We start from the raw sequence: 25835 nt of genomic DNA, 5'->3' as shown, positions 1-25835 counted from the left end.
CACGCCATCCCCCTTCCTTTCAGAGCGAGTTGAACCGAGATGGAGGAGTGCTGCCTGTCGGACGAGGAGGTTGAGAGGCTCCGGATTCACCGAGAGATAGAGAGGCAGCTTCGCCGCGACAAGAGGGATTCCCACCGGGAGCTGAAGCTGCTGTTGCTGGGTGAGTTTTGTTTTTGGAGGACACACACACACACACACACACATACACACACTTCAAGACTAAGGGACACCTGACCTTTATAAACTTTTCCAAAAAGTTCCTAACGCACCTGTGTCTCATGAATCCTCAACAGGTGGTTCATGTAATTACACTGTTGTAATATGTAAAAATAAGACCAGTTTTATGTTAAAAAAAAAAAAAATGCACACTTTGTGTTTTGGTGATCGGTTTGTGTTCTATCAATCGTCTGTGTGGAGGTTTTAAAAAAAACTTGATTTATTTTTCAAGCCAATTCTTTTTTAACAATTATCATACGTGACATTTTCCCCAAAGTGTCGCTTTGTGTTACAAGTCAGTGAGGTTTTTCACACAGGTAGTTTTACCAGACTGTGTAATAGACGTGTTACTACGGCGCCGGAGGCCTCGGGTGGCCGTCCTTTGTTTTAAACCAGGCCAGTTTTCAGTGGTTGTCACACAAAAAAAAAAAAACCCTCCCGGATGAATCACAGTTTTGTTCCATGAACATTTTACCTCCGATGCCAATGTGTGAACACCAGATTTGCGTTGAAACGACTGAGCCTGACGGGCCTTTTCGCTGAAAGAGTGATTTATTTTCATTTTCCTGTCATTCGGGACACTTCGTTTTGGATCCGAACCAGCGCCGATGTTTGTCGGCGAAGGCTGATCCCGGTTTTGAATGCATCGGCGGCGACACGTCCCTCGGGGATGAATCTCACGAGCCATTTCGTTTCATAGGTTTTTAAAGCGCGGCGTCACAGAAATTACACGAGACAGTGCAGCGTTTCCAGCTTCGCCCCCCCCGCTGCCCTTTCACATCTTGGATGTACAACGTCATTCACGTAAATCCCTGCAACAACCGTGACGCGCTTGTGGTTCGGTCGCGCCGCGCCAGGTGCACGAAATGATCGTGGGGCGACGTGACGAGATGGAAACCTCCCTGTGGGTTGGAAGTATTTAAACTGGCAAACGTCCAGACGGAAAGTAACAGCAGAAGTATCTGTACGGGACGACGGTGTTTGCCTGAAGCTGCTGTCAGGGCGTTTCTGCTTTTCAGCACGAGGTCACCGACGTTTTCCTGGAATACCCGATGAATCCCGATTCCTATGTCTTCATTAAAGGCCTCCTTTTTTCCTATCTTTTTTTTTTTTTTTTAAATTAAATTTTTAATAAATGAATTAAATAATAAATAAATAATTTTTATTTTTTAAATTTTTATTTATTTAAATCAAAATATTTTTTTAAATCAAAATAAATATAATATTTAAGTTTTTTAAGGAAATATTTAAGTTTACCGGCCGGCAGAGGCGAGGATATGAGCGAAGGATTTTGAAGAAGCGCTGAAATACAAAAAAAAAATTTAAATAAGGCAATCCGTAGGCTAATCAGGATGGGGGGAAAGCTGATTTAAAAAAAAAAAAAAAAAAATTGAATAAAAATCTAAAATGTCAGAGAAGACGAGCTGTGGCTTTTCCATGCTGACGAGATCGGACAAGCGCAAACGGGTTTCGGGTTTTCGGGATTTCAGTTATTCCCTCTGAACCCCAAACAGCTTAGATGTTGGAGACAATTCACAAGACAGGATGGAGTTTGCTTAAAGGTCAGCGCTACTTTAGACTTCAACTCGAGTTAGCCGCTTTGGAAAACAATAACTTGCAAAGGTCAGTCTAATAGTTAACATTTCTAGGGATTTTAGGTGCCCGGCTGACGCTCTTTCCCGGGAGGAATTTACAACCGGCGTGCGGGAAGATGCGCCGACCTGCAGGATCGGAAGCAAATCTTCTGAGCAGATTGAGCTGCGTATTCGTGTCGGGCATCATCGCTCGAGGAGAATAAATATAAAAACACACGGTCGTCAATCCTATTTAAAATGCTACTGTAAATCTCTTCAATGGACTTTTATTGCAATCTAATTTATGCATTTATACTTCACCCCACTATGAACCCGCCAGATTTAGTATTAGAAAGTATTTAAGAAAATGAATTTCATGTCCAGTATTTAATCTTGAAGTGACATATTTTGATAGATCATCATCTTGAAATAACTACCTTTTTTTTTTTTTTTTTTTTTTTGCCTGAATTAACGTCCTTATTCAACAAATTGCTCAGTTTTTTGTGTCTTCAAAAAAATTCATGAAGTTTATTCATTAAAAACGATTATTTTAAGACAGAGATAATATGGAACTGCGACGCACATAAGATTTTTTCCCCCCCATAAATAATTTGAATTTTTAAAGATACTAAATCAAGATCTTTATGAGCTACCTCAAAAGTTGACATGTTACATCCACAACATAAATACAGTTTTTTTTTTTCCTGCCTCTTTTTGTTTACACAACCTTTATATTCCCACTTAGGCTGTATTTGCATTACTCAATATGCAGAAATATTAAGTTAATCATTAATATTAAGCTCATACTTCTAAAATCATACTATTTTCTTTTAAATGCAGTTTCATACTGATACGACCTGATTTCCTGCGGAGGTTTGGATCATTTTGTAAACTTTCTTCTTTTTTTATTTTCAGTAAATTGTGCTGATTTGCCTGGGTGACTAATTGACTAAAGTGCGCCTGCATTTACTCCACAGCTTGAAATCAGTTTAATTAATTCACAGAAAAAAAAGTGAAAAAAGTGTAATGGATATTCACAATAAACTTAGACATCGGTGTGCGTGCGTGGGAATGGGGGAATGCTATTTTGTAGAAAACACTTTGAAACAGCGACGTGTGGAAGCGATAAATATGTCTATTTACGCCGCAATTAGCATTATTTAATTAAAAAAAAAAAAAGAAAGAAACACATAAAATGAATTAATGTGAATGCATATCTTACTCAGCCAGAATTTGTTGATAAGAAAATATCTTCTGAATTTCTTCTTTTTTTTTTTTTTTTTTTAAATCCAGAAATTTAAAAATGTAAAAATAGTCTTTTACGTCCATGAATGAGCCTTTTGTTGTTTTCATGTTTTAATTTACTACTTTTGGGGGAACGTTGGGTTTCTGCAAATGATTTTTAAGCTCGGTCCAGACCCGCTCTATGTGAAAAGTATCACGAGAAGTGATTTTATCAGCATACAAATAAAATGTGACTCGACTTGAAATCCCGTTTAGCGGCAACCGGTTGATTTTCAGAGGTTTTCTTCACATATTTTATGGAATTCTTATTTCTGGCGTTGCATTTTTCTGATCCTTTACCTTATTATTTGCACAGGGACCGGTGAAAGCGGCAAGAGCACTTTCATCAAACAGATGCGCATCATCCACGGCAAGGGATACACCGAAAACGACAGGAAGGATTTTACGCGTCTGGTATTTCAGAATATCCTCACGGCCATCCAGGCGCTCATCGGTGCCATGAAGAACCTCGAGATCGACTACGTCGACGACCAGAACATCGTAAGAATCTCTTTGATTGTTTTTAAAAGCGACGAGAATATAACTGACAACTCTCGGAAACAGCATTTTTTTTTGCGTTTTTTACGCTAAGCGACATTTATTTCCGCTGCCTCAGTTACTGTCTCGCAGGCCGAATGCAGGGGTAGGAGAAAAATAGACCGTGCGCCAAAATATTTTGGCGTCTTCCCGAATGAATATTAAAGTTAAAATTAAAATTCCTGCGGAATCTGTTGTATTTCTACTTTACGTCGTTGTCTGTTACGCCGTCTCGATAGCCGATAAGAAATTTTGTTCGCTTTTCGCGCGTTTGGCCGTAAATCAAAGAGCCGGGCTGTAGAATGTTACACAATAATGGCACTCGATGAAAGTTAAGGTCTCGCCTAAGTCAATTAATCCCCGGGCAAAGATGAATATCTGCACCAAATGTCACAGCAACCTGGCCCGCAGTTGTGGAGACATTTGACTAAAATTCAAAAAATGTCAGTCGTCTCGTCGCCCGAGAGGAAAAAAAGTCAAGGGAATCATCTGTTTCGTTAAGATAGGAAAGGATTGATATTTGCACCGAACGTCATGGCAACCGGGCGCAATAAAGATGTTTTATGCGATGGCTAAAAATGAACAACGATAAATCGCTGTTACTACTTTTGACTGCAAACAGGTCCATGCGGAGAAGCTGCGCCAGATGGAAGCAGACCAGGTGTACGCTCTGGACGCCTCGCAGGTGGACGCCATCAAGCGGGTGTGGAACGACCACGGCATTCAAAGGTGTTACGAGCGCAAAAGGGAATTCCAAATATCCGACTCCGCCAAATAGTAAGACTTTCTCTTTGCTGTTTGTGAAATTTTCGAGGATTGAAATTGAACCCATCGCGCGCGGAGGCGTTAAACTGGATTTGTTATCGTTCGATTTCACAGTTACCTTTCTGACTTGGACAGAATCAGTTCCCCGTCGTACGTCCCAACGCTGCAGGACATCCTGAGGGTCCGGGTCCCGACCACTGGCATCATAGAATATCCCTTTAACCTTTCTAAAGTTATCTTCAGGTAGGATGCCACTCCTGTGATTTGTTTTTAAATTCGGGGATTTGTGTAAGTCAAAGAAGGTTGACAATTTTTTTTTGCTCTCTCTAAAGCTGCCATGATCATTTTTAAAAGGAATAACCCATTCATTTAGGTGTTCACAAATTCAACAATATCAGCCAATATGTATGTTAATCTGATGTTTTTATTTTTATTACGTTGTATTTCAATTTGTCGAACGATCATGTTAAACCCTGATGTGGGGCTTAGACAGTCGAATGTTGATATGACGCTATATTTTTCATTTTAGTCCCATAAAAGACCTTCTCTCTTATTGTGTAAAGACAGTAGGAATTTTCATGAAAAAAATAAAATAAAATCAAGCCAATCTTATTGTAATGATAATAACAACAACGACTTTTATCATTATTGTTATATACAGAATGGTGTATTATTATTATTATTGATATAATAATAACAATAATAATGTACTATTATTATTATTATTATTATTATAATAATATTAATAATATGTTTTATATATATTTATATATGTATATAATTTACTATTACTTTTATTATCATTATTATTATTGTTTAAATGTGTATAATAATAACAATAATTGATTATTATTATTATTATACATATTTTAATTATTAGTGTTGTTTTAAAGAGTTTTCAGTGGTTGAAACAGTTAACAGTTCAACAGGAGGCAATATAGCAGGGAGAAAAACACTATGAAACAGTGCAATCATGAGGATTATGTTACTCTGAACAGATGGGTTTTGAGTTTGGATTTGAAGATGGAAAGAGAGTAATACTATCAATTTATGAAGTTGTTCATAAAAACAGCAACAGAGTAGAAACTAAACATACAGGCAACAGCTATGGCATCCCAGGTGGAGATTATGTAAAGTAACAATGTGCTTCCTCCAGGCACTTTGGAGTCCTCTTGCAATAAGAAAACCGGCCAAACCAGTACTGACTGAATGTGCTTGAACAACCAGGAAACATTCGGAATATTTTGATGATTAATGCGTGAGTAGGTGTTACACAGCTATGCCTGTGTAATTACCTGAGCTGGTATGTGTCCTGCTACCTTCTCCACAGGCTGGCACTGACTACAAACAGCTAATGAGAAGTGTGTTAGACTGGTGCAGGACATGTATGCTCACTGGGAGACAGCGGTGCGGTGTGCTGTTGGGGTAGCAGAGAAGTTGATGATGTTTGCAGATTACATTGTGATCTGTGGTTGAGGAACATCTCGGGAGGTGGACATTTTTATCATAAAACCTGATGTTTTAGGCGAGGCTAGTTTGTAGTATGTACGTTAAGCTAAGCTAGGCATATGCTAATCCTAGCATCGGACGTACAGTTTGCATCCAACGATGAGCAGCAAACATATTTTGGGCGTTTGGTGTTTTGTGTCGGTGGATGTCCAGGATGGTGGATGTGGGGGGTCAGCGCTCCGAGAGGAGGAAGTGGATCCACTGCTTCGAGAACGTCACGTCCATCATATTCCTGGCGGCCCTCAGCGAGTATGACCAGGTCCTTTACGAGGACAAAACCAAAGTAAGCGGAAATTCCCCTAATTTCTCATCCCCGCTCGTGCAAATTTTCTGCATTTTTTGGAGATGATCTGCTGTGTCTCTTCAGAATCGTTTGGAGGAGAGCCTCGCCTTGTTCAAAACCCTCCTCTCCTACCGGTGGTTCCAGGAATCCTCCACCATCCTCTTCCTCAACAAAACAGACCTGCTGCAGGAAAAAATCACACACTCCCATTTGGCCACGTACTTCCCGGCTTACACTGGTAAATCAGCCTTTCACCACCGAAGCGTTGATACTGATTTTTTTAATTTTTTTTTTTTTTTTATTGTCGGTTTGGATTCTGACAAGGAGACCTTTCCGCGTGGGGAAAAAAAAATTGGAAAATGAGTGGGTGAATGTTGTCTGTGACCCTGCGATTGACTGGCGACCCGTCAATCGCAGTTGTCCGCCTCTCGCCCAATAACTCCCCCCGCGACCCTGAGTCAGGATTAGCTGCAGAAGATGGATGGATGGACGCTTCACGGTTCAATACATTGAAATTTACAGCCATAAAATTGATCAAAATCCCAACCTGGCAACCCGGCCAGGTTAAAACTGCTTCTTGCACAACATCAGCAAGCGTCGTCCGAATGAACGACTGAATAAACCGAAATCGGTCCCGTCGCCGGTCCTGAGGCCCGGTGGAACAGAGTTTTCCCTCACCTCTTTATGTCCGGAGGGTCAAAATTAATTACCTCGATATTGTCATCCATTTTTTTTCCCCCCTCTTCATGCTTCATGTTGTCTGTTTTTTTAATCAGGATACATTGTGCCTCAGTGAACCGCTGTGACCCCCGTTAACACGGCATCGAGCGCTGCGCTCCATCCACCCTCAGTGCCGTTTCTACCAGGGTTACTCTTTTAACAGTATAGAGACATTAATTTTGGGGCCCAAACCACAGCTGGATGGTGTATTAATATATTTGATCTCATGGAAAATAAGAATATTTTCCAATGTGCTGGAAATTGGGTGCCTGGTTTTTACCATTTCTATATTACTTAAAAAAAAATAACACCTGCTACTCTTTCATGCTAACAAATATCAGTTTGTATCTGTATATTTGATCCATTTCTAGCATGCTGGAAATTTAGTGCTTGATTGTTTGGTTTTTACCAATTCTATATTACTTAAAAAAAAACAATTAAAGAAAAAAAAAAGAAAAAAAACAGCTGCTACTATTTCATGCTATCAAATATTGGTTTGTATCTGTATATTTGATCTAATTTGGTGCCTGTTGTTTGGTTTTTACTAATGCTATTTTACTTAAAAAAAAAAGAAAAACAAATGGCTGCTACTCTTTCACTCTTTTCATCCTATAAAAATATGACTCTGTATCTGTATGTTTGATCCATTTCTAGCATGCTTGAATTTTTTTTGCCTGGTTTTTACCATTTCTTTATTACTTAAAAAAAAAAGAAAAAAAAAACAGCTCCTACTATTTCATGCTATCAAATATCAGTCTGTATCTGTATATTTGATCTTTTTCTAGCATGCTGGAAATTTGGTGCCAGATTTATTGTTTTTTTAACCATTTCTATATTATTTAAAAAAAATATTACTTTTCATGCGGTCAACTATCAGTCTTCATCTGCGCTGCACTTTATTTTTCATACCTTATAGTTTAATGTTTACCGTTCAATGTAACAGTGCCCGTCACTGCTCATTTGCACCACATTACTATCAATATATTGTTAATTTTAAGACGCCGTGGGATTTTGAGAAACGTCACCCCGATTCCTCCTTATTTCCAGTACATGCGGAGAAATTGACAATAATGCTGACTTTGACTTTAATAACATTTTGCATTTGCTAATTAACACATGGGAAAACACCAGGTTCCAAACGAGGAATAAATCTGCGAAATGCACCGAGAGATCGTCTTTAGATTCGGCAGAAACCGATAAAATATAGCAAATAAAGCGGCATCTAAGTTTTCCTTATTTTTCTGCATATTTTTCTCTCAATTTTCCATTCTATACCTGAATCAATAACATTTTAAATATATATATATGTTTGGAAAAGGAACCTCCTGAATCTATTTCCTCGATCTATAGTTACATTTCACATCATGTCAAGCGAATGAGTCAATAAAAGTACAATTCTAGACGTAGCTAAGACGTCCTTCGCGATGTGAATTCTTTCGAAAGAACCGATTCCGTCTGACTTTCATCACGTTTTTCTTCCTCAGGACCTCAACGCAACGCCGACGCTGCGAAAAACTTCATCTTGCAAATGTACGTGGGGAGGCACAGCGGCCGGCATAAACCGCTCTACACGCACTTCACCTGCGCCACGGACACGGAGAACATCCGGGTGGTCTTCAAGGCCGTCAGGGACACGCTTTTCAGAGACAACCTCGAAAAGTTCAACTTGGAATAAGTGCGGAGGAGCTTCGGCGGACATTCGATATCTTCACGATCTGCAGAAAGTCGCCTGGTTCAAGTCGAATTGGAAGATACTTGCGGAAACTCCGTGGATGGTTCCTCTGTTGCTTCGGACGTTTTTCGACGGTTTGTCGTCAACGCAAAAACTTTGTTTCCATAACGGTTGGAAAAGAAACGGAAAAGTCTATCGTGGTGATGTTTTTTGTTTTTTTTTTTCTTTTTAGCCCGAAGGTTCGACAGACGCTCGGTAAAAGGCATCACACTGGTTTGACAGAAAAAAAAATATCTGTCTGGTTCAAAAAAAAAAAAAAAAAAAATGCAAGCAAACCGGCTTTGCAGCTTTAGCGGGAGTACAATAATAATTTGCGATGAAACTCTGTGCCTTAGTTTCTATAAACAAAACGAAAAAAATAAAGTTGCAGCAGACGGATTATTTTCGATCCACTAAATTTATCTGAATATCACGTGAAATGTGTCCTTCCGCTTAGGTTTTATGAGGCAGCTAATGATATACGGAGAGCCGGACGCGGGTTCGGGCTCGACCTTTGAACCGAAACAGCCGTCGACGGCGGGCAAAGGTCCGACCGGATAGTTTCGGTTTTTCCGTTGAAGCGTCGGAACAGAAGCGCGGCGGGTGAAAAAAGAGGCATTCAGTAGGTGTTACACCCGCCGGAGAGAACAATGTCTGTTTCCACATGGAACCAGATTGATTTTATCTCGCTTTGTGGATTTCCTTTGCTTGCTCGAGGGTTGAAAAGTTCAGCGCTAATGCGGAATATAAAGGATATATTTGAAGCTGCCTCGTAGACAGGAAGGATGCGGGGAGCCGCTTTGCATAGCGAGACTCTCGCGCAAACATGATAAAACACGCAAGAAAACCTCGCCGGATTTGAATTTCACGTTTTTTGAGAGCCTCCAGCGGGCCGTCGAGCCGCACGGTGACGTCAGACTTTTGGATATTTAGGGATGATATCCACCGTGACAGAATTCATATTCATGTTAATTCTTATCCCGTTTAGAAATGACTATTATTTAGCGTGAAAAACTATAAAATGTGGGTTGCAAAGGTTAGCGACGGTGCCTCTCACTTGAAATGTTGTGTTCAGAAATCAACGGGGAAAATGAAAAAATCTCACGTGGTGAATTCTGGTAAAAATAAACGAATAAATCAATTATCTTCCCTTTCAGGTTGATTTGTGTCCAGTTTCCGGTCCTTCATCTTGATATTCTTCAACACCGGGAATTAAAAAAAAAAAAAAATGCATTAGCACATAAAACAGACGATTTAATTCTTGTTTTTTTTTTTTTTTTTTTTTTTTCTTGTCATTGCTTTGTTTCACTTAAAGTTCTGATGAGATTGTGTAGCTGCACGGCCAGAATATCACATCTGCTGTCAGACATTAAGAGCAGCCCCCGCGTAGTAATCACACACACACACACACACGTTTTATCTCCTCCAGTCGAGTATAATAACACGAGCAGACCATCCTACATCCCCATTCGCTCGCACTGCCTGGAGAAGCTGCTGTGCACTGAGCTGATATATAGCAGGTGATCTTCCTTATTTGGTCATGGACCAGATCATGTGACTACAAAATGGTGGAAGCTGTGAGCTGTTTGTAAGCTGAGCATCTCCACCGAGAGGCTGGGAGCAGGAAATAAAAAGCCGGGGGAAGGTGGAGATGCATCCATGATCTGAGGCACTAAAAAAAAAAAAAAAAAAAAGGATAGAGATCCCCCTCCTCCTCCTTCCCCCCTTCCCTCCCTCCGGTTCCCCCGGCAGCAGCGGTGAGTGCAACCTTCAGCGTGTGAAAATGAAAAGAGCAGAAAACAAGGGGATCTCCTTTGTTTTTTCTTTTTTCCAGAATGCAGACAGGAAGCCGGAGCGAGGGGAGGGGCCGCCGTCATCGGCCGCCGGGGGGGGGGGGGGGTCCCGTGCCGCGCGACGGCTTTTTGAAACGGCGTCCTCGGCCGGAGACGATCAGATGAACGGCTTCTTTTCGTTTCTTGTTTTTTTTTTTTTATGCGACGGGAGGAAAGCGTGTGTTTATCTGACAAGCGGTTTCCTCCCGTCCGTTTTTTTTTTCTCCCGTCGTCGGCGTTTCAGTTACCGCGTCGAATCGATCGTTTTGTCGTTGCCGTTCATTTTTTTTTGGCGTTTTTCCTCGCACGGCCGCACAGGACTATTCTTTCGGATGCGAAGCAGCACACGTGACCCCCCCCCCCCCCCACCAAACCCTCCCTCCTCCTTGCTCAATTTGCATCCCTGACCTATCTGGGCTCAGGCGAGCGTGCAGTCATTCAATTTGACTCAGACCTAGAAACAGCAGAATAGACTCGTCATGATGTAATAAGTCCTCCCCTCCTCCTCCTCCAGTTCGACCGGTAGGATTATTCACGGAGGAGGAGGAGGGGGATGACCTTTAACCTTAAAATTGTTCTTGTTTTCTTCATCCGCACCCCCTCGGCCAGAGCGATATTCTTCTTTCCCCCCCCGATCTTGATCTTTCCTTCCAGGTCCAAATACGGCATGTTTATAAATCCATGTTTTCATGAGGGATGCTCCGCTAACCAATGCTAAATTAACAATGTTACGTCTTCAAATGTACATGCACGCAGATTTTAGCCAAAAAGGATTTGGTTGAATATGGATTAAAAGTCAACCGTTCAAGTCGGCATTGGAGCACCGTCCAGTGACTATGATATAGTAATCAACTTATTTATTTTAGAGAATTCTCTGTTTTCTCTTCATCTTCAAATCGGATAAGCGTAGAAGGAGTCGATTCAGAAGGACCCCGGATGGATTTGTTATTTTTTTTTTTTTGTTCCCCGGCTTTGCTGTGCTGTAAGATCTGCCGTTAATAACAGCAATTATCCTCCCAAAGGTCCGTCTCGGGGACCCGGCGTCAGAGATTAAAATGAACCCTGAGGGGGGTGAAAGCAGACCGGGTGAGTAAGCGGACGCTTGCGAAAAAAAACGTTGCAAAAAAAAAAAAAAAAAAGAGAATTTAAAAATGCTGTGTTTTATTTTTGCAGTTCCTCCGACCTCCCTACCTTTGCAAGGAGGCGCCACCCAGAGAAAGAAGCTCTCGGCCCCTCGCATCAGCCTCTCTCTGGACCAGAGCGAGGACGACCTCGGAGAGACGCCGGATGATCTCGACATCAACGTGGACGACTTGGACACTCCGGACGAGGGGGACTATCTGGACTACACCGACCATGAAATGGACTGGGAAGGTGGGTGGCTGCGAATTTCGTCGATTCAAAGCCGGTTCGAAGCCAGGTTGTAAAATAAATAAATGAGGTGAAATAAGATACAATAAAATGGCGGTAAATCAGACGTGCGGTCGAAGAAATGAGCAACTTTACGTCGAGAGGATTCATCCTGTTAACTCGCTCGTCTTTTTCGATTTGAATCACAGACCCCAATACGGCCAATAGGAAGAGGACGAGCGTGTCGTACAATTCGATCCCCACGTACAGCGCAGAGGAGGAGCGTCAGGACGGGAAGCTGTGGAGGACGGTCGTCATCGGAGAGCAGGAGCATCGCATCAACATGAAGATCATCGAGCCTTACATGAGGGTCATCTCCCACGGAGGTGATGCATGAACCGCTCCCTTTGTCATTGTTATTATTAATGTTACAAATGCAACAACCACTTCCCCTCCACAGCAAAAATGTAATCTCTTAATAGTTGTTCTTCCTAAGTGGTTATGGATCAGAGAATCCAGATCATGTATGGATTGTAAACAATGTTCAGGCATAACATTTCAAAATTGCTGATATAATAAGAATAAGAACAACTTTATTTATCCCGAAGGAAATTGTTGTGCCAGAGTTTCAAGTAAAACATAAGAATAATAAATAATAGTAGGAAGGAGGGAGAATAAGAAATACAAATAAAACTATAAAGTCTCAAAGTCAAGGCTGTTTTAAGGTCTTAAAAAGTACAAAGATTGCAACTGCAACAGAATTTATTTTATTTTATTTTATTTTACTTTATTTTATTTTATTTTATTTTATTTTATTTCATTTAATTTCATTTTATTTTATTTTATTTTATTTTATTTTAATTTAATTTAATTTAATTTAATTTTATTTTGATGGAATTTGTTTTTCTTATTTTCTTATTTTACTTTATTTCATTTGAAATTAAATTAAATCAAATTAAATTAAATCAAATTAAATTAAATCAAATTATTTTATTTTATTTTATTTTATTTTATTTTGTAAAATCTCCTAAAATGGAAGGTTATTGTATATAGAGTAGGAGACACCTCCCCTCTCAGTGTTCCTCCAGAACCAGGGAAAGGGGAAATAAACATGGCTCTCCACGCACATGAGTAAAGCACAAGGTGGCTAATTTCCAGCTCACTTCAAATATATGAGGGTGCAAAAGTCCAAAACCTGGCAAAAAATAGACAACAAACAAGTTCTGGGATCTAGAGGCGGCTTTAAAACCAATGAGTTGCATTTGATTGCATCCTGACTCGTCAGTATTCCTGCTAAAAAGAAAACTATAAATGGTTTTCTCGACTCCGGCGCCGAGGAGCGGGTGAGCTCCTGCTCGACCTGTCTTTTAACCACACCTCAGAGGACGCATGCAGTCGGGCGAGCACTCTCCACGCACGAGGAATCATGCACTGCCGCCGCAACCCCTTGAATTCTAATTGAAACAAAGCTAATAATCCAACATTTTACTTCAAACGCGATGCAACGACACCGATCAAAATCGATGCAGTTTCAAATAACACATGACGTCGAGATGAAACCGGCTCCTCCGATATCGTCGTCGTGGTGAAAACCCTCGAAAGAATGCAGACGATATCAACGGACTGGCCGGACAAGGACGAGTTTCGAGTCTCCGCTCAGTCAATGTCCTCGTCCCTCTCAGTACGAGTCAGATAAGAGTCTTTTTCTTAATCCTTACGCTCGCCTCTGCACGGAAATGATAATAAAAACAACGGGACAAACGACCGATAAAATCATAGCAGCGTTACTTCGATGTGGAATTTTTTTTTTTTCCTCAGGAAAAATAGCCGGCTAATCTTGGGCCACTTGCTTGTTGACAAGTACTTTACCTTCACGGTGAAATTCTGCAGGGAGACGCTTCCTCGCTAGTTCATTAGCTCGTCCAGCCTCGGGCTCAGGTGCTAAAACCCCTTCACATCTCCTTTATCAAACTATTCAATACAGAAGGTTCACCGCTCTCTCTTTGTGTTGACGGTGTCACGCGTTTTTTTTTTTTTTTTTTTTTCGATTCACTTCAATGGATTTTTCTAGCGCAGAAAAGAAACAGTAAAATGGAAAAAAAAAATCCATATTATCTGAAGTTGCGGAATTACTTATCAAGCTCTTTTATTCTGAAGGAAATATATTTTCAGCAGTTTTTTTTTTTTTTTTTTTTTTTTTAAAGGAACTCAATTATTTCTCTATAACCGTTAGAACGGGGTTGATCTTCACAAGTTGACCGGGGTTAAAAAGGAAGAATTCTCCAAAAAAAAAAAAAAATACACGTGAAACAAAGTCCTCCACGTGTTGCTGAAAGAATAACCTTAAAATTAAATCTATCCAAACTTGTGCTATCTTATTAATTGAAAATTATGCTTTCTGCTGCTCGCTGGCCTGCAGGTATTAAATTGTTACTGGCATCGGGACTAACGGCGTCTATTCAGGGGAGGATATGGAGTTGGCACGCTGAGAATTGTTCGTATTCAGCCAAAAAATTAGCAGCATGTTTCAAATGTCACAGTCTTTTGTGTGTTATATAACAATCATTTGTTGTTTTTGACTCGGCTGCTCCTTTTGAGTTTGTGCGATGGCAGAATGATGACTCATTCTGGGAAAAAAAAAAAAAAAAAAAAAGACTATTCTTATGCAGAGCTCAACCATTTGCATTTTTAAAAAAAATCTGGAAATAAAATATGAATAGAAATACCAATGGGGGAGGGAGGGGGGTAAATAAATACATTTTTTAAAAAACTTTTTCACCGCCTTTCCTTTTAAAAAGCGGCGAGTGAGCAAAAACGCTTTTGTGAATAAAACGCGAGCAGCATCCGACTCACATTAAAGATTGAAAAGGACTTTCGGTGACGAAAAGGACACGCAGAGGTTTTTTTGAGATTTTTAAATCGCCGTTCAAAGAAACGACTGATGCGCAAAATAAATAATAATAAAAAATAATAAAAAAAAAATCCTCCACAAATGATCAAACAGCACGTCAGCCTCTGGAGGAGGGAGGAGATACAAAGCAGCGCCGCAGTGGAAAGGAATCATGGGCCGATTTGTGTTTTGTTTTTCGCGGATTCTTATTTGTGTTACAAGTAGATGCGATGTGATTATTTACTTACAACTCACCCGGGAAAACACAGCTGTGTGTGACAGTCGCAGAACTGCGCGCGGTCGGTTTGATCACGTTAATTGTACCTGAAGAGCGACGCGCTCTCGAAAGGCCTTCTGGTCGCCATCGTGTTTCCTCGCAGCCCCGCCGAGCCACGGTTTCAAAAACTATTGAAAGGAAATAATCCCCCCGACCGTGCCGTTAAAAACATGGTTGCGGTCCGTTTTTTCGCCTAAGTGAAGCGAAAATCACGTGGAAACACAAGTTTGTCACCCAACGGTTGGGCTTTGTGATTTAAATAAAGGAGATCCAGGTTGTCAGACACCAACCAGGGCGATGAATGAGTTGGTGATTAATGGAAAATTACATCAATCTTGAAATTATTTGGGAAAACAAACAGGCCGGGGAGAAAAGATCAACGGATTGGCTGGTTCGTGGAATAAGAAAAAAAAAATGGGGGTGAAAAATGAAGCGGTTATAGAATGAAAGCAATGCTAATAAAGGCTTGTTGGTTGAATTACTTCGAACCAACTTTTTGGTTGTTATTTTTATGCTTTTCTTGATTTTTTTAAATTCAGGGTACTATAGCAGCGGAGTGAATGCCATCATCGTGTTCGCTGCGTGTTTCCTGCCCGACAGTGACAGAGAGGACTACCATGAAATCATGGAAAATCTCTTCCTGTAAGTAAAACTCTAATATGCAGTGGAGCATTTTGGACATAATCTTAAGACCAATCGATTGATAAAATGTCATTTTTACGCCATAAAGACAGCATTCATGTATAACAACCATGCTCCCTGTCTGTATATATATATATATACATACATATATACATGTATGTATTTATAAATTTATAAACGTGTGTGTATATATATATATATATATATGTGTGTATATGTATATATATATATGCATATATACATGTATATATATATATGTATATGTATACATATATATATACATGTATGTATTTATACATTTATAAACGTGTGTATATATAGATATATATATATATCTATATATACAGACAGGGAGCATGGTTGTTATACAGTAATGCTGTCCTTATGGCATAAATCTATCTATCTATCTATCTATCTATCTATCTATCTATCCATCTATCTATAAATATACATATATATATATTTATGCCACAAGAACATTAGTGTGTAACATTGATGTGTAACAACAGCCATGCTTCATGTATGTATATATACATGAAGCATGTATATATACATGAAGCATGTGTATATATATATATATATATATACACACACACACACACACACACATACACACACACACACACACACACTCACACACATATGTGTGTATATATACACACTCACACTAATACATACAATACATAAGATATGACAGATTATTCATTTCACTTGTCTCAGGGTAGAACAGTGTGCAAATACTAATCGTAGAGAAGAATGTGCGAATAGAGGATATAGATACAAATTACCAAGACTATTTGCAATATAAACATTAGAAAACAAAATATAAAAAGTATGAAAAGAAACAAAAGAAAAAAATGCCCTGTGCAGAAAATGGTTATAGAAATAACACCTATACCGTAGGGTAGGAGATGTGGGTAGTAAAAATGAAATGATAATGAGTAAGGTGTCCTAGAGAAAGTATAAATATAATATAAATATAAATATTGCACCGATAGGAGTGCAAAATAGGGATGGAGGTAGTGGGGTGATGCAAAAAAAGTGTTTTGGGATTGTTGTGAGCAGCACGGTTGCAGAAAAAGAAAAGAGTTATAAAAATTGTTGCATGGAGCCGCGGTTGGTTGTGGGTCCACTTGAACAGAGCTGCTGCTAACACACACACACACACACACACACACACACACACACACACACACACATTTACATGTATATATCTATATATATGTGTGTGTGTGTGTGTGAGTATGTATGTATGTATGTATATATACATATACATACATATATATGTGTAGATGTATGAATGTGTATTTGTATATATAAACACATATACATATGTTTATATGTGTGTATATTTATATTTGTCTATGTATATATATATATATATATGTTTTACATATATACAGGCATACACAAATACATATATATATATACATCTATATGTACTGTATGTATGCATACAAGAGTGTCTCAGAAAATTAGAATATTGTGATAAAGCTCTATATCTTCTGTAATGCAATTACAAAAAAAAATTGTCATACATTCTGGATTCATTACAAATCAACTGAAATATTGCAAGCCTTTTATTATCTTAAATTTGCTGATTATGGCCTACATCTTTGGAAAACTCAAAAATCCTATCTCAAAATATTAGAATATCATGAAAGAGTATTTTCTTTTATTTAATTGCATTACAGAAGATAATGAACCGTATCACAATATTCTAATTTTCTGAGACAGTCCTGTATATATACACACGCACACATTCACATATATGAATATACATATAAACAATTGTAGAGTTGATCATGCATTAACAAAAAATATCCAATGCTGCACAAGTTCTCTATAATCGGATGTTGGTTTCAGATTGCAAAATTTTTAATGCCACTGTAAAATGACATCAACTGACCAACAGATCATACTAACAGAAACCAGGGGGTCTGACATGATACATCCTGAATTACTTTACAAAAAGCAGTTAAACGAAAATGTCACATTTCTGAATCAAAGTTCCTCCACTCAGCTGAATGAAAAAAACAGCTTCTTTGCATTGCTTTTTTTTTTTTTTTTTTTTTTTTTTTTTTAAATAAAACTGATCCAAAATAGACCTTGTGTTCACAATGTACAATTTTGCGCTCTGCTCCATATGCAGGATTCACTGAAGGGCTGTTTTGATGGGATTGCATATTGAGGCTCTGGAGAGTGCAATAACTCACACAAAAATCCATTGTTCTCTACAACACTGTGGGGCTTTTGCGACTTTATAAATGATACATGAAAAGGCAGCCGTGATACTCATCACGCTTTTACACTTGCGGTTGAGTTTGCACAGAAAAAAAAAAAGAAAAAAAGGCAGGTATCTTACAATCTAGTTCCACCTCAGGGCTGTGTTTTCCCTTCCGATTATCAGCCCGAGTCACCATGTTGCCCCGGTTTTGTTGTATTTTTATAAACCATCTTATTCCAAACACGATTATGTGACAGGTTTTTAACCGCGGCACACTCACACACACACACACACACACACACACACACAGTATCTACAATTTTTATTCACCGCGTTGGCAGTTCTGTCCGGCCGGAGAGACATGTAACAGCCAATCAGATGCCAGAAAAGGTTGACATAACGGCCAATTACAGTAATGGAAGCGTATGTTTGAAATATATGTAAACAGACAACCTTCTGCTACTGAGTGCTTTCACATATCCGGCCACCGCATGACTCTTTAACGTTAAAGAATCACGCGGTGGTTGGATTTTTGTGCTGATCTTAAAAAGTAGATAAAAAAAAAACAGAGCGGGTTGTTCCATCCTCTTTGGCTGGACAAGGAACTGTTTACAAAAATGACCTCCCCGAATGTCTCTTTTCCCCTCTGTTTCAATTTAACTCGCCCCGCCCAAGATAACTGATTGTTTTTGGCCCAGATTCTACGAAGGGTTGAAAGGACGTGCCGGTTGAAATGAAACTGAGGCCGGCATCTTTATTTGGTTTCACGTATGAAGTAATCTGAGCTCCGGCTGAAAGTTCACAACCTATTTATTGCTCTTTACAAAGCTGAATTGACTGATGTTACTGTAGTTTTTGTAGCGTGTAACACGGTGTGGAAGCGGATACATGATCCAATGGGGTTTTAATGCAGCGGTCTTGTAGTCTTGCTAATGATAATGAAATGCTATCAGTTGGGTGTTGGTTAATTTTGCTGTCAAAAGGGGTAGAATTAAACATTACCAAATGAGCAAATTGGTGAATATTTGATTTAATTTAATTTAATTTAATTTAATTTAATTTAATTTAATTTAATTTAATTTAATTTAATTTACCGTCTCTTCCAGGCGATAAGCCGCGACTTTTTTCACGTACAATGCGGCTAATATATGGACTTTTTTGGGTGGGGGACGCTTACGAACTTCACGCTGCTAAAACGTTTATCCTCGTCACATCGGACCGATGAAATGAACGGGAAATTCTTAGTCCGTTCAACTCCGACACCGAAGAAGACGACTTTGACGGTTTTAGTGCGCAGGAGGACGCCCGAGATAGCGATCGGCTAGCCGGTGCGGCTTACATTGAGGTGCGCTCAATAGTCCGGAAATTACAGTGATTTAATTTAATTTAATTTAATTTAATTTAATTTAATTTAATTTAATTTAATTTAATTTAATTTAATTCAATTTAATTTTATTTTATTTTATTTTATTTTATTTTATTTTATTCATTTGATTTATCTCTAACTGCCGGACACTGCAGTTTCAGACGTTCCCAAGAGGAACGAAAAAATCTTGCATGCGTTTGTGATTTTCATTGCCGCCACCCTACAGGCCAGTTTTCCGAGGGGGAGAAAAAAAAAAAAAACAGTGACTAAGATGAGCCACTTTAATTTCAAAACAAAATTTTATTCAAATAACGAACCCGCGGGCAGAAGCGTCGCGTTTCTGAGTTGATATTTTGATATCATGTTAAATCCAGAAATGTAACACAGGGCCATTCAGTCAATAATTAGCTTAATATTTTTAAAATCCTCATGGAACCAGATGTAATAAAGTGATCAAGCCTGCTTACCGAGGCTCTCCGTGTCAGCGTCTCAACTGTTGAGCTGGCACGGCAGCATTTCATGCTTGGACAGGATGGTTGGGATCCCACAGGCTGTTCTGTGAAAGATACTGAGAAAGCTGGCACATCCAAGACTTTTGGATGGGAATGAAAGGATGTAAACCAGTGTTTGCGGTTTCTCACGCCAGATGGCTCGGGGTTTGAATCTTCGAGAGGAGGAGCGTAGACGGTCAGCGAATATTATGCGCCTTGATGTCAGTGGGAGATGATTACAATAGTTGGGAAACACTGTGGTTCAGCACTGCCGGTCGGTGAGATGGAGAAGGACGTCGGATCCACGCCGAGTGGAAAGTCATTGAAGTTTGAGGAGTTTCCCTGTCGGCCAGAACTAGCCGGGAAAAAAAAAAAACGAGAAACCCAGAAACTTAAAGTCAATTTTTATCTCACGCCCGACTCGTAGAAATGAGACGTCAACATTTTAGAGTGAGAACCATAATATTGTATTTTTATAAAAGTTTAATTTTTATCGAGGTGGTGAGACGCGGGGAAGAAATACACAAAAACACAAAGCATCGCGGGTTTCTTGAGTTAAGATAACATTCTTTGTTATAATTGCACATTCCTCAACAGTGGAATTTCACAGCGGCATGAGTAAAAAGTGTAAGGAGTAGTAAAATAAAATAGAAATAATATAATATAAGCAGATTGAGGTGGCAGAATGTTACTGAAACGGAAATGTAAAGGATATAAAAACAGGACCGCCATCTTGGATCCAAGATCCGTTAATCTCTATCAGCTAACTTCAAAAATTGGATGCGAGTAAAAAAAATGCTGCTAATTTTCCAGATTTCATAACAAGACTAACAACTTTTTGATCTTTGTTTAAAATTTGTTTTTTTCTTATTTTGAAAAAGTCACATTATGCATTTGGTGTTTAATTTTTACTAATTTGATTGGTCAGGATATGGGTTTAAAATGTTGGAAAAAATGCAAAAAAAAAAAAAAAAAAAAAAAAAAGAAATAAAATCCACATAGATTTTAATCCAGACCAACAGCCTGGCTATAAGCGAGGGAATAGAAGGCACTTATTTCACCAACCTCTTAAATATCAGCTAGTCAATTGCAATGAATGTGTGCAGTATTCATGAGGCCCAGAGGATAAACTGCACCCCAGATATTTGGGCATTTAGTTCAGTGCCACAGGCAACTTTCACTTATCTAGCAAAATAACCGCACTAATTCCGAATAGATTTTGCACAATACTAAAACGTTACGGATATATTTAGTTTCCAGAGGTTAAATTTCCAAATCCTCTAAGGTCGGCCGTTCCTCTGGCTCCATCATGTGGTTTCCAGTGACAGTAATCGCTGCCGGATTGATCCTGGATAGGTTTATTGATCCGACGGCGGCGGAGAAGAACCGATCAGATCGGATCTTCGTCCAATCAGATCGTTTCCTCACGCGATCGTCTTCAGTTCCCACGGCGAACGACGCGGGGAGTTGCAAAGCCCTGGTTTGATAAAGAGGTGCGCATTAAGAACGGGGTTGTCGGATGACCTTTTCCTTTCAAATTTGAACATGTTGTTATTAAATGTCAAACAGCGTTAGCACAATGACTTTTTGGTACACAAATCCGCGAGTGGACTGCGGAAAGAGCAAACGGCGTTCCTCAGATTTCCTGTTTTTCTCCGTCCATATCCGAAGACGTAAAATAACATCAACGGCGTTGTCATTTCCTGATATTTATGCGCCGCCGTCACGCACCAAATATAATTTGCTATTTCTTGGCCGCGTCGATGCACATCGGCTAATCCCTTGTTTGTTTCATTTGGCTAACAAGCCCATATCATGTATAATATTATGCTTAAAAAGCCCAAATATTAGATGCGGTGAGGCAGGAGTAACACCATCAGTTGTCACAAGGGGTGACTTCAAGGTAATACCAGAGACGGTATTAACTCGAATAAGTTTCCCGTTGAGCCTCATTTGACCGACAGTCATTGTAATCTGTGTTCTTTAAACCCGATTCGCCGCGAATATCTCTTCAAACAGCTCGAAATCTCATCGTAATACCGACCGGTTGTGCTTAAACAGAGCTCCGAATGCAATACGCCTCCTGTAAGCTTCTCCAAATAAAAGCCTCCCGTTAGTCCGACGCTAAAAAGTTGTCGCAACGTTTATCGTATCAAGAAAAGGGGAAAACGAACACAGTATTTGTGACAAAATTCAAGTCGGTGTTTTTTAACACTTCATCATTATGCTTGACTCGAGCCTTTTAGCGTACATCACACCATCCAATCGTCGGCTGCTTGGTTTATTAGATTTCTGCGCTGAAATAGAAAAAAGGAAATCGATGTTCATCTTTAATGTATTTATTTGGCCACTAAAGTGTAAAAGACACTTACGGCTCATTTTCATTTGATGCTAATTTGCAATTCAGCGGGATCCTCCGCTGGATGCTGCCTCTCGGTTTTCTCCCAAGGCCGCGAGCGGATATTCTGCATGTCCAAATCTTCTAGGCTACTGTCAAATTTCCCTGCAAAAAAGCTGTTTAAAAAAATCCATCTTATCGACGAGTTCATACTGGCGATTATGTGATTCGTGTGTTTGTGTGTGAAGGTACGTTATTAGCACGTTGGAGCTAATGGTAGCGGAGGACTACATGATCGTGTACCTGAATGGAGCGACGCCGCACAGAAGAATGCCGGGCCTCGGTTGGCTGAAGAAATGCTACCAAATGATTGACAGGAGGTTCGTTCCATTCATTTAAAATATCGCAAATCGAGACTTTTATTCGCTCTGTAACAGGGAGACCGACAAACTTAACTAACCCGCGATGGGCATGATGTCTTTAGGCTCAGAAAGAATTTGAAGTCCTTCATCATCCTCCATCCCTCCTGGTTCATCAGGACGATTCTCGCCATCACCAAGCCCTTCATCAGGTACATTTTTAACACCCTTTCAAATATGTCGTCGGGAAAAAAAAAAAAAAAAGTTGACACGGAGTTTGAATCCTGACAAGTATTTGCTTGCCATTGTGCTTCGCTTTGTTTTTATTTGTTCCTTCAAACGCTGCTTTTTCTCACAGCGCCAAGTTCAGCAGCAAGATAAAGTACGTGAATAGTTTGGATGAGCTGCAGGAGCTGATCCCCATGGAATACATCCAGATCCCAGAGTGCATCATTAGGTGAGTCTCCGTAAAGCCCCGAATGCTGCTCCGCCCCCGTTTCCTCCGGGCCTCAGTTTGCCTCTAAATGACTTTATATTCATTTTGTCATTTGAACTCTCACCTCCAGACTTGACAAGGAGCTGAAAGAGGCAGCAGAGAACTCAAAGTAAGCACGGACTCCCCCACCTCTCATTACTTCCCTCTGCGGAGACGGTGGCCCCTGCCTCGGTTTTATCCTTGGCTGGAGTGCTCATTTATCAGATGGCTCACTTTTAGATCACAGGGACTCTTTGGCTGGAAGACGACCAATTGGATTTGGCTCCGGTTGCAAGAACGGGGAGGAGACGTTAAAAAAAAAAAAAAAAGTTAAAGATGCTAAGTGCATCGCTTTCATCTCATTTATCATTAGAGAAATATAAATGAGACCATCCTTACTGCAGACATATCTATTATACTGTTAATAAAAGTGGGTGCTAAGCAGCTGAACGCACACACTAATCTTTTGCTGATTAATTGCGTCGTGAATCCCGTCTGCGTGCATCTGTCCCCGGTCTCCAAAACACACCTCAAAACCGTAAATTCCCCTCAAACAACCCATCATCTTTAAAGCAACGTAGCAGAACTCTTGGTAAGGAGGGGGAGAAATCCAATACCTGGATAAGAAAACGACTGCGTGAGACACGTCGAGAAAAGAGTCGGTACGTCCGCTTTGTCCAAAACAGTCGCGTAAGTGACGTCAGGCATTTTTAACCTCAATGATTTGATGTGTGTGAGGTACTTTTTGCACCAGACGTAGAGCTGGAGGTGGCAGAGATGAAGATGCTGAGGTTCTCTTTGGGAGTGACCAGGATGGATAGGAGCAGGTATGAGTCCATCAGAGGGACAGCACTTGTTAGGTGTTTCGGAGAGAAGCTCGGAGAAGCCAGACTGAGATGGTTCGGTCATGTACAGAGGAGGGATAGTGAGTATATTGGTGGACAGATGCTGGGATTGGAGCTGCCAGACAGGAGGTCTTGGGGAAGACCAAAGAGAGGCTGTATGGATGTAGTGAGAGAGGATTTGAAGTTAGTTGGTGTGAGAGAGGAAGAAACAGAGAATAGGGTTAGATGGAAAAGGTTGATTAAGCCCCGAAGGAAAAGGGCCAAATGTAAAGACAAATTTGTCACAGGGGTGCAGGACATGTATGCCTGAGACAAAGTGACGACTGAGGTGGTTTGGACAAGAACACTCTTCTGTTCATGTCCAAACCGTGGTGAAGATCTAGGTAGAAGGTTGCTGAAAGTGGAGTTGGCAGTCAGGAGGTCTCGAGGAAGACCAAAGTGATGATGTATGGACGTAGTGAGAGAGGCGCATCCAGAGAATGGGGTTAGATGGAGGAGGTTGATTCGGAGCTTCTCAATGGAATTTGGTTGCAGGGAAATGGCCAAATAAGAGACATAAAAGAGAAAAAAAGACAAAAACATGAAAACAGGGTTGCCATTATCTCTAGGTGTGTCGCCCACCCCCTTATATCTGTGAGAAGCGGGACAAATTAGTAACAATAGTCTATTTTGACATGGAGCTAAATGGCTTCATTTTGGACACCAATGCCTGCCACAGGTAATACCAGGACGGCACGAGCCAGGATTATTCCAGCTATTCTGTAGCTTTTCCACTTCTACCCGGACTATAAAAGATATCTATTTTTACACATACAATGGCCTTTATGCTACACCATACATTCCCTTTCCTCTTTCATTCCAGGGTGAATAGTTTTCTAACTGGACCCGAGCCAGCCGCCGCCGCCGCCGCCGCCACCGCTGCAGCAGCAGCAGCAGCAGCAGCAGGAGGGAGAACAGAGTGAGTCCTTTAAGAGTTTCCCGAGATTTCTCGAGGCCTGGCGCGCAAAACACACTCAACTATTTTGTTTCCTTCATCTCGTTAGATCAGCCGAAGCCAGTGCTAGCAGCTCTTAAAGCCAAACATCTTCGACGGAACGGATCACCTCAAATTACAGAATTCACTGTTGTATCGTACGGGTAATGCCAGAAAGCTTGTTAAGCTAGTGTGTCTGTGTGTGTGTGTGTGTGTGTGAGTGTGTGTGCGCTTGTGGAGTAAAGAGAAAACACAACAATACATGTTAACAGTGGGGAGTTAAATCTCGTCCTTCATGGCCGTTGTAGCATCCACCGTACCTTACACTTCCGGTCCAACAATTATTGTCAGGTGCGATGCTCGGCAGCACCTGCAGAGTAGCATCCTTGTTCACAGGTAGGGTAGAAAATACAATTACACACAAGACAGTGCACTGCACAAATCCATTTGTAGAGTGTGTCGTGTTGTGATTGTGTGCACGAGGAAGCAGTGAAGCAATAATATCGCCCTCGGCGGTTGCAGTCTGAGTATTTCGGCAGCGTGTGTGTCGCCTTTCGACGGTGAAACTACGGATTGTGGCCAAAAAGTTTGTTCCGCGGGTAAAGTATTGCATCCGTGCGATCGAATCTAATGTTTCAAAGTACGTTCTAATCATGAGATGTAGGCTTATACAATATATTAGCTTTGTTAAGATAATACGGAAAGGGATAAGTTAGGTGTGAAATCAAGCTATTAGTGCAGGAATTTATCTTTCATGTCGTGTGTGTGTGTGTGTGTGTGTGTGTGTGCGTGTGTGTGTGTGTTCTACGGGGAATACTAGCGACATTTTGTTTGTCTTGGGTCAGCTTTGGTCAGATACACAAACTGTTCATCTGGACAGACATGTAGGATCCATGTAAAGCACAAACCCTCTGTGTGTGTGTGTGTGTGTGTGTGTGTGTGTGTGTGTGTGTGTGTGTGTGTGTGTGTGTGTGTTCATCAATGCATGTATCCTAATAGCTAAACGATGGTCCTATTACCTTTGAATCTCCTTATTGTGTATAAAGGAAGGCAGAAATGATGGGTCACTGTCTAGTAATTCAATAAAAACAGACTTAAGCCTGATGCTTCTGGCCCGATGTGTTCATTTCAAACATTTTTTTTCCACCCCTTCGTTCAAATTAACCAGTCC

The 25835-nt window shown here is 40.3% G+C and overlaps 2 protein-coding genes across 2 annotated transcripts in view; both read left to right on the top strand.

Annotated features, from left to right (window-relative positions):
• LOC147230958 (guanine nucleotide-binding protein subunit alpha-14-like) overlaps positions 1-9740 on the top strand; it is a 10039-nt gene extending 299 nt beyond the window's left edge. The window contains exons 1-7 of the mRNA XM_086151930.1: positions 1-160; positions 3391-3575; positions 4234-4388; positions 4491-4619; positions 6039-6168; positions 6253-6406; positions 8373-9740. The exon at positions 1-160 is cut by the window's left edge and continues 299 nt beyond it. Of these exons, the coding sequence (XP_086008056.1) occupies positions 40-160; positions 3391-3575; positions 4234-4388; positions 4491-4619; positions 6039-6168; positions 6253-6406; positions 8373-8563 (1065 nt within the window). The 5' untranslated portion in view covers positions 1-39 and the 3' untranslated portion in view covers positions 8564-9740. The remainder of the gene's footprint in view (positions 161-3390; positions 3576-4233; positions 4389-4490; positions 4620-6038; positions 6169-6252; positions 6407-8372) is intronic.
• Positions 9741-10209: 469 nt separating this feature from the next.
• Positions 10210-25768, top strand: prune2 (prune homolog 2 with BCH domain). The gene is made up of 11 exons (XM_086151931.1): positions 10210-10356; positions 11454-11517; positions 11605-11805; positions 11991-12167; positions 15488-15590; positions 22261-22392; positions 22497-22583; positions 22730-22828; positions 22938-22976; positions 24554-24649; positions 24735-25768. The coding sequence occupies exons 2-11, from the start codon at positions 11487-11489 to the stop codon at positions 24763-24765; spliced, it is 996 nt and encodes a 331-aa protein (XP_086008057.1). The 5' UTR covers positions 10210-10356; positions 11454-11486; the 3' UTR covers positions 24766-25768.
• Positions 25769-25835: the final 67 nt, after the last annotated feature.

Source organism: Fistularia commersonii, chromosome 9 (genome assembly GCF_037954325.1).
Source record: "Fistularia commersonii isolate RoL2024-O1a breed Wild chromosome 9, RoL_Fcom_v1.0, whole genome shotgun sequence".
Classification (NCBI taxonomy): domain Eukaryota; kingdom Metazoa; phylum Chordata; class Actinopteri; order Syngnathiformes; family Fistulariidae; genus Fistularia; species Fistularia commersonii.
This window is presented reverse-complemented; position numbering and strand designations above follow the sequence as displayed.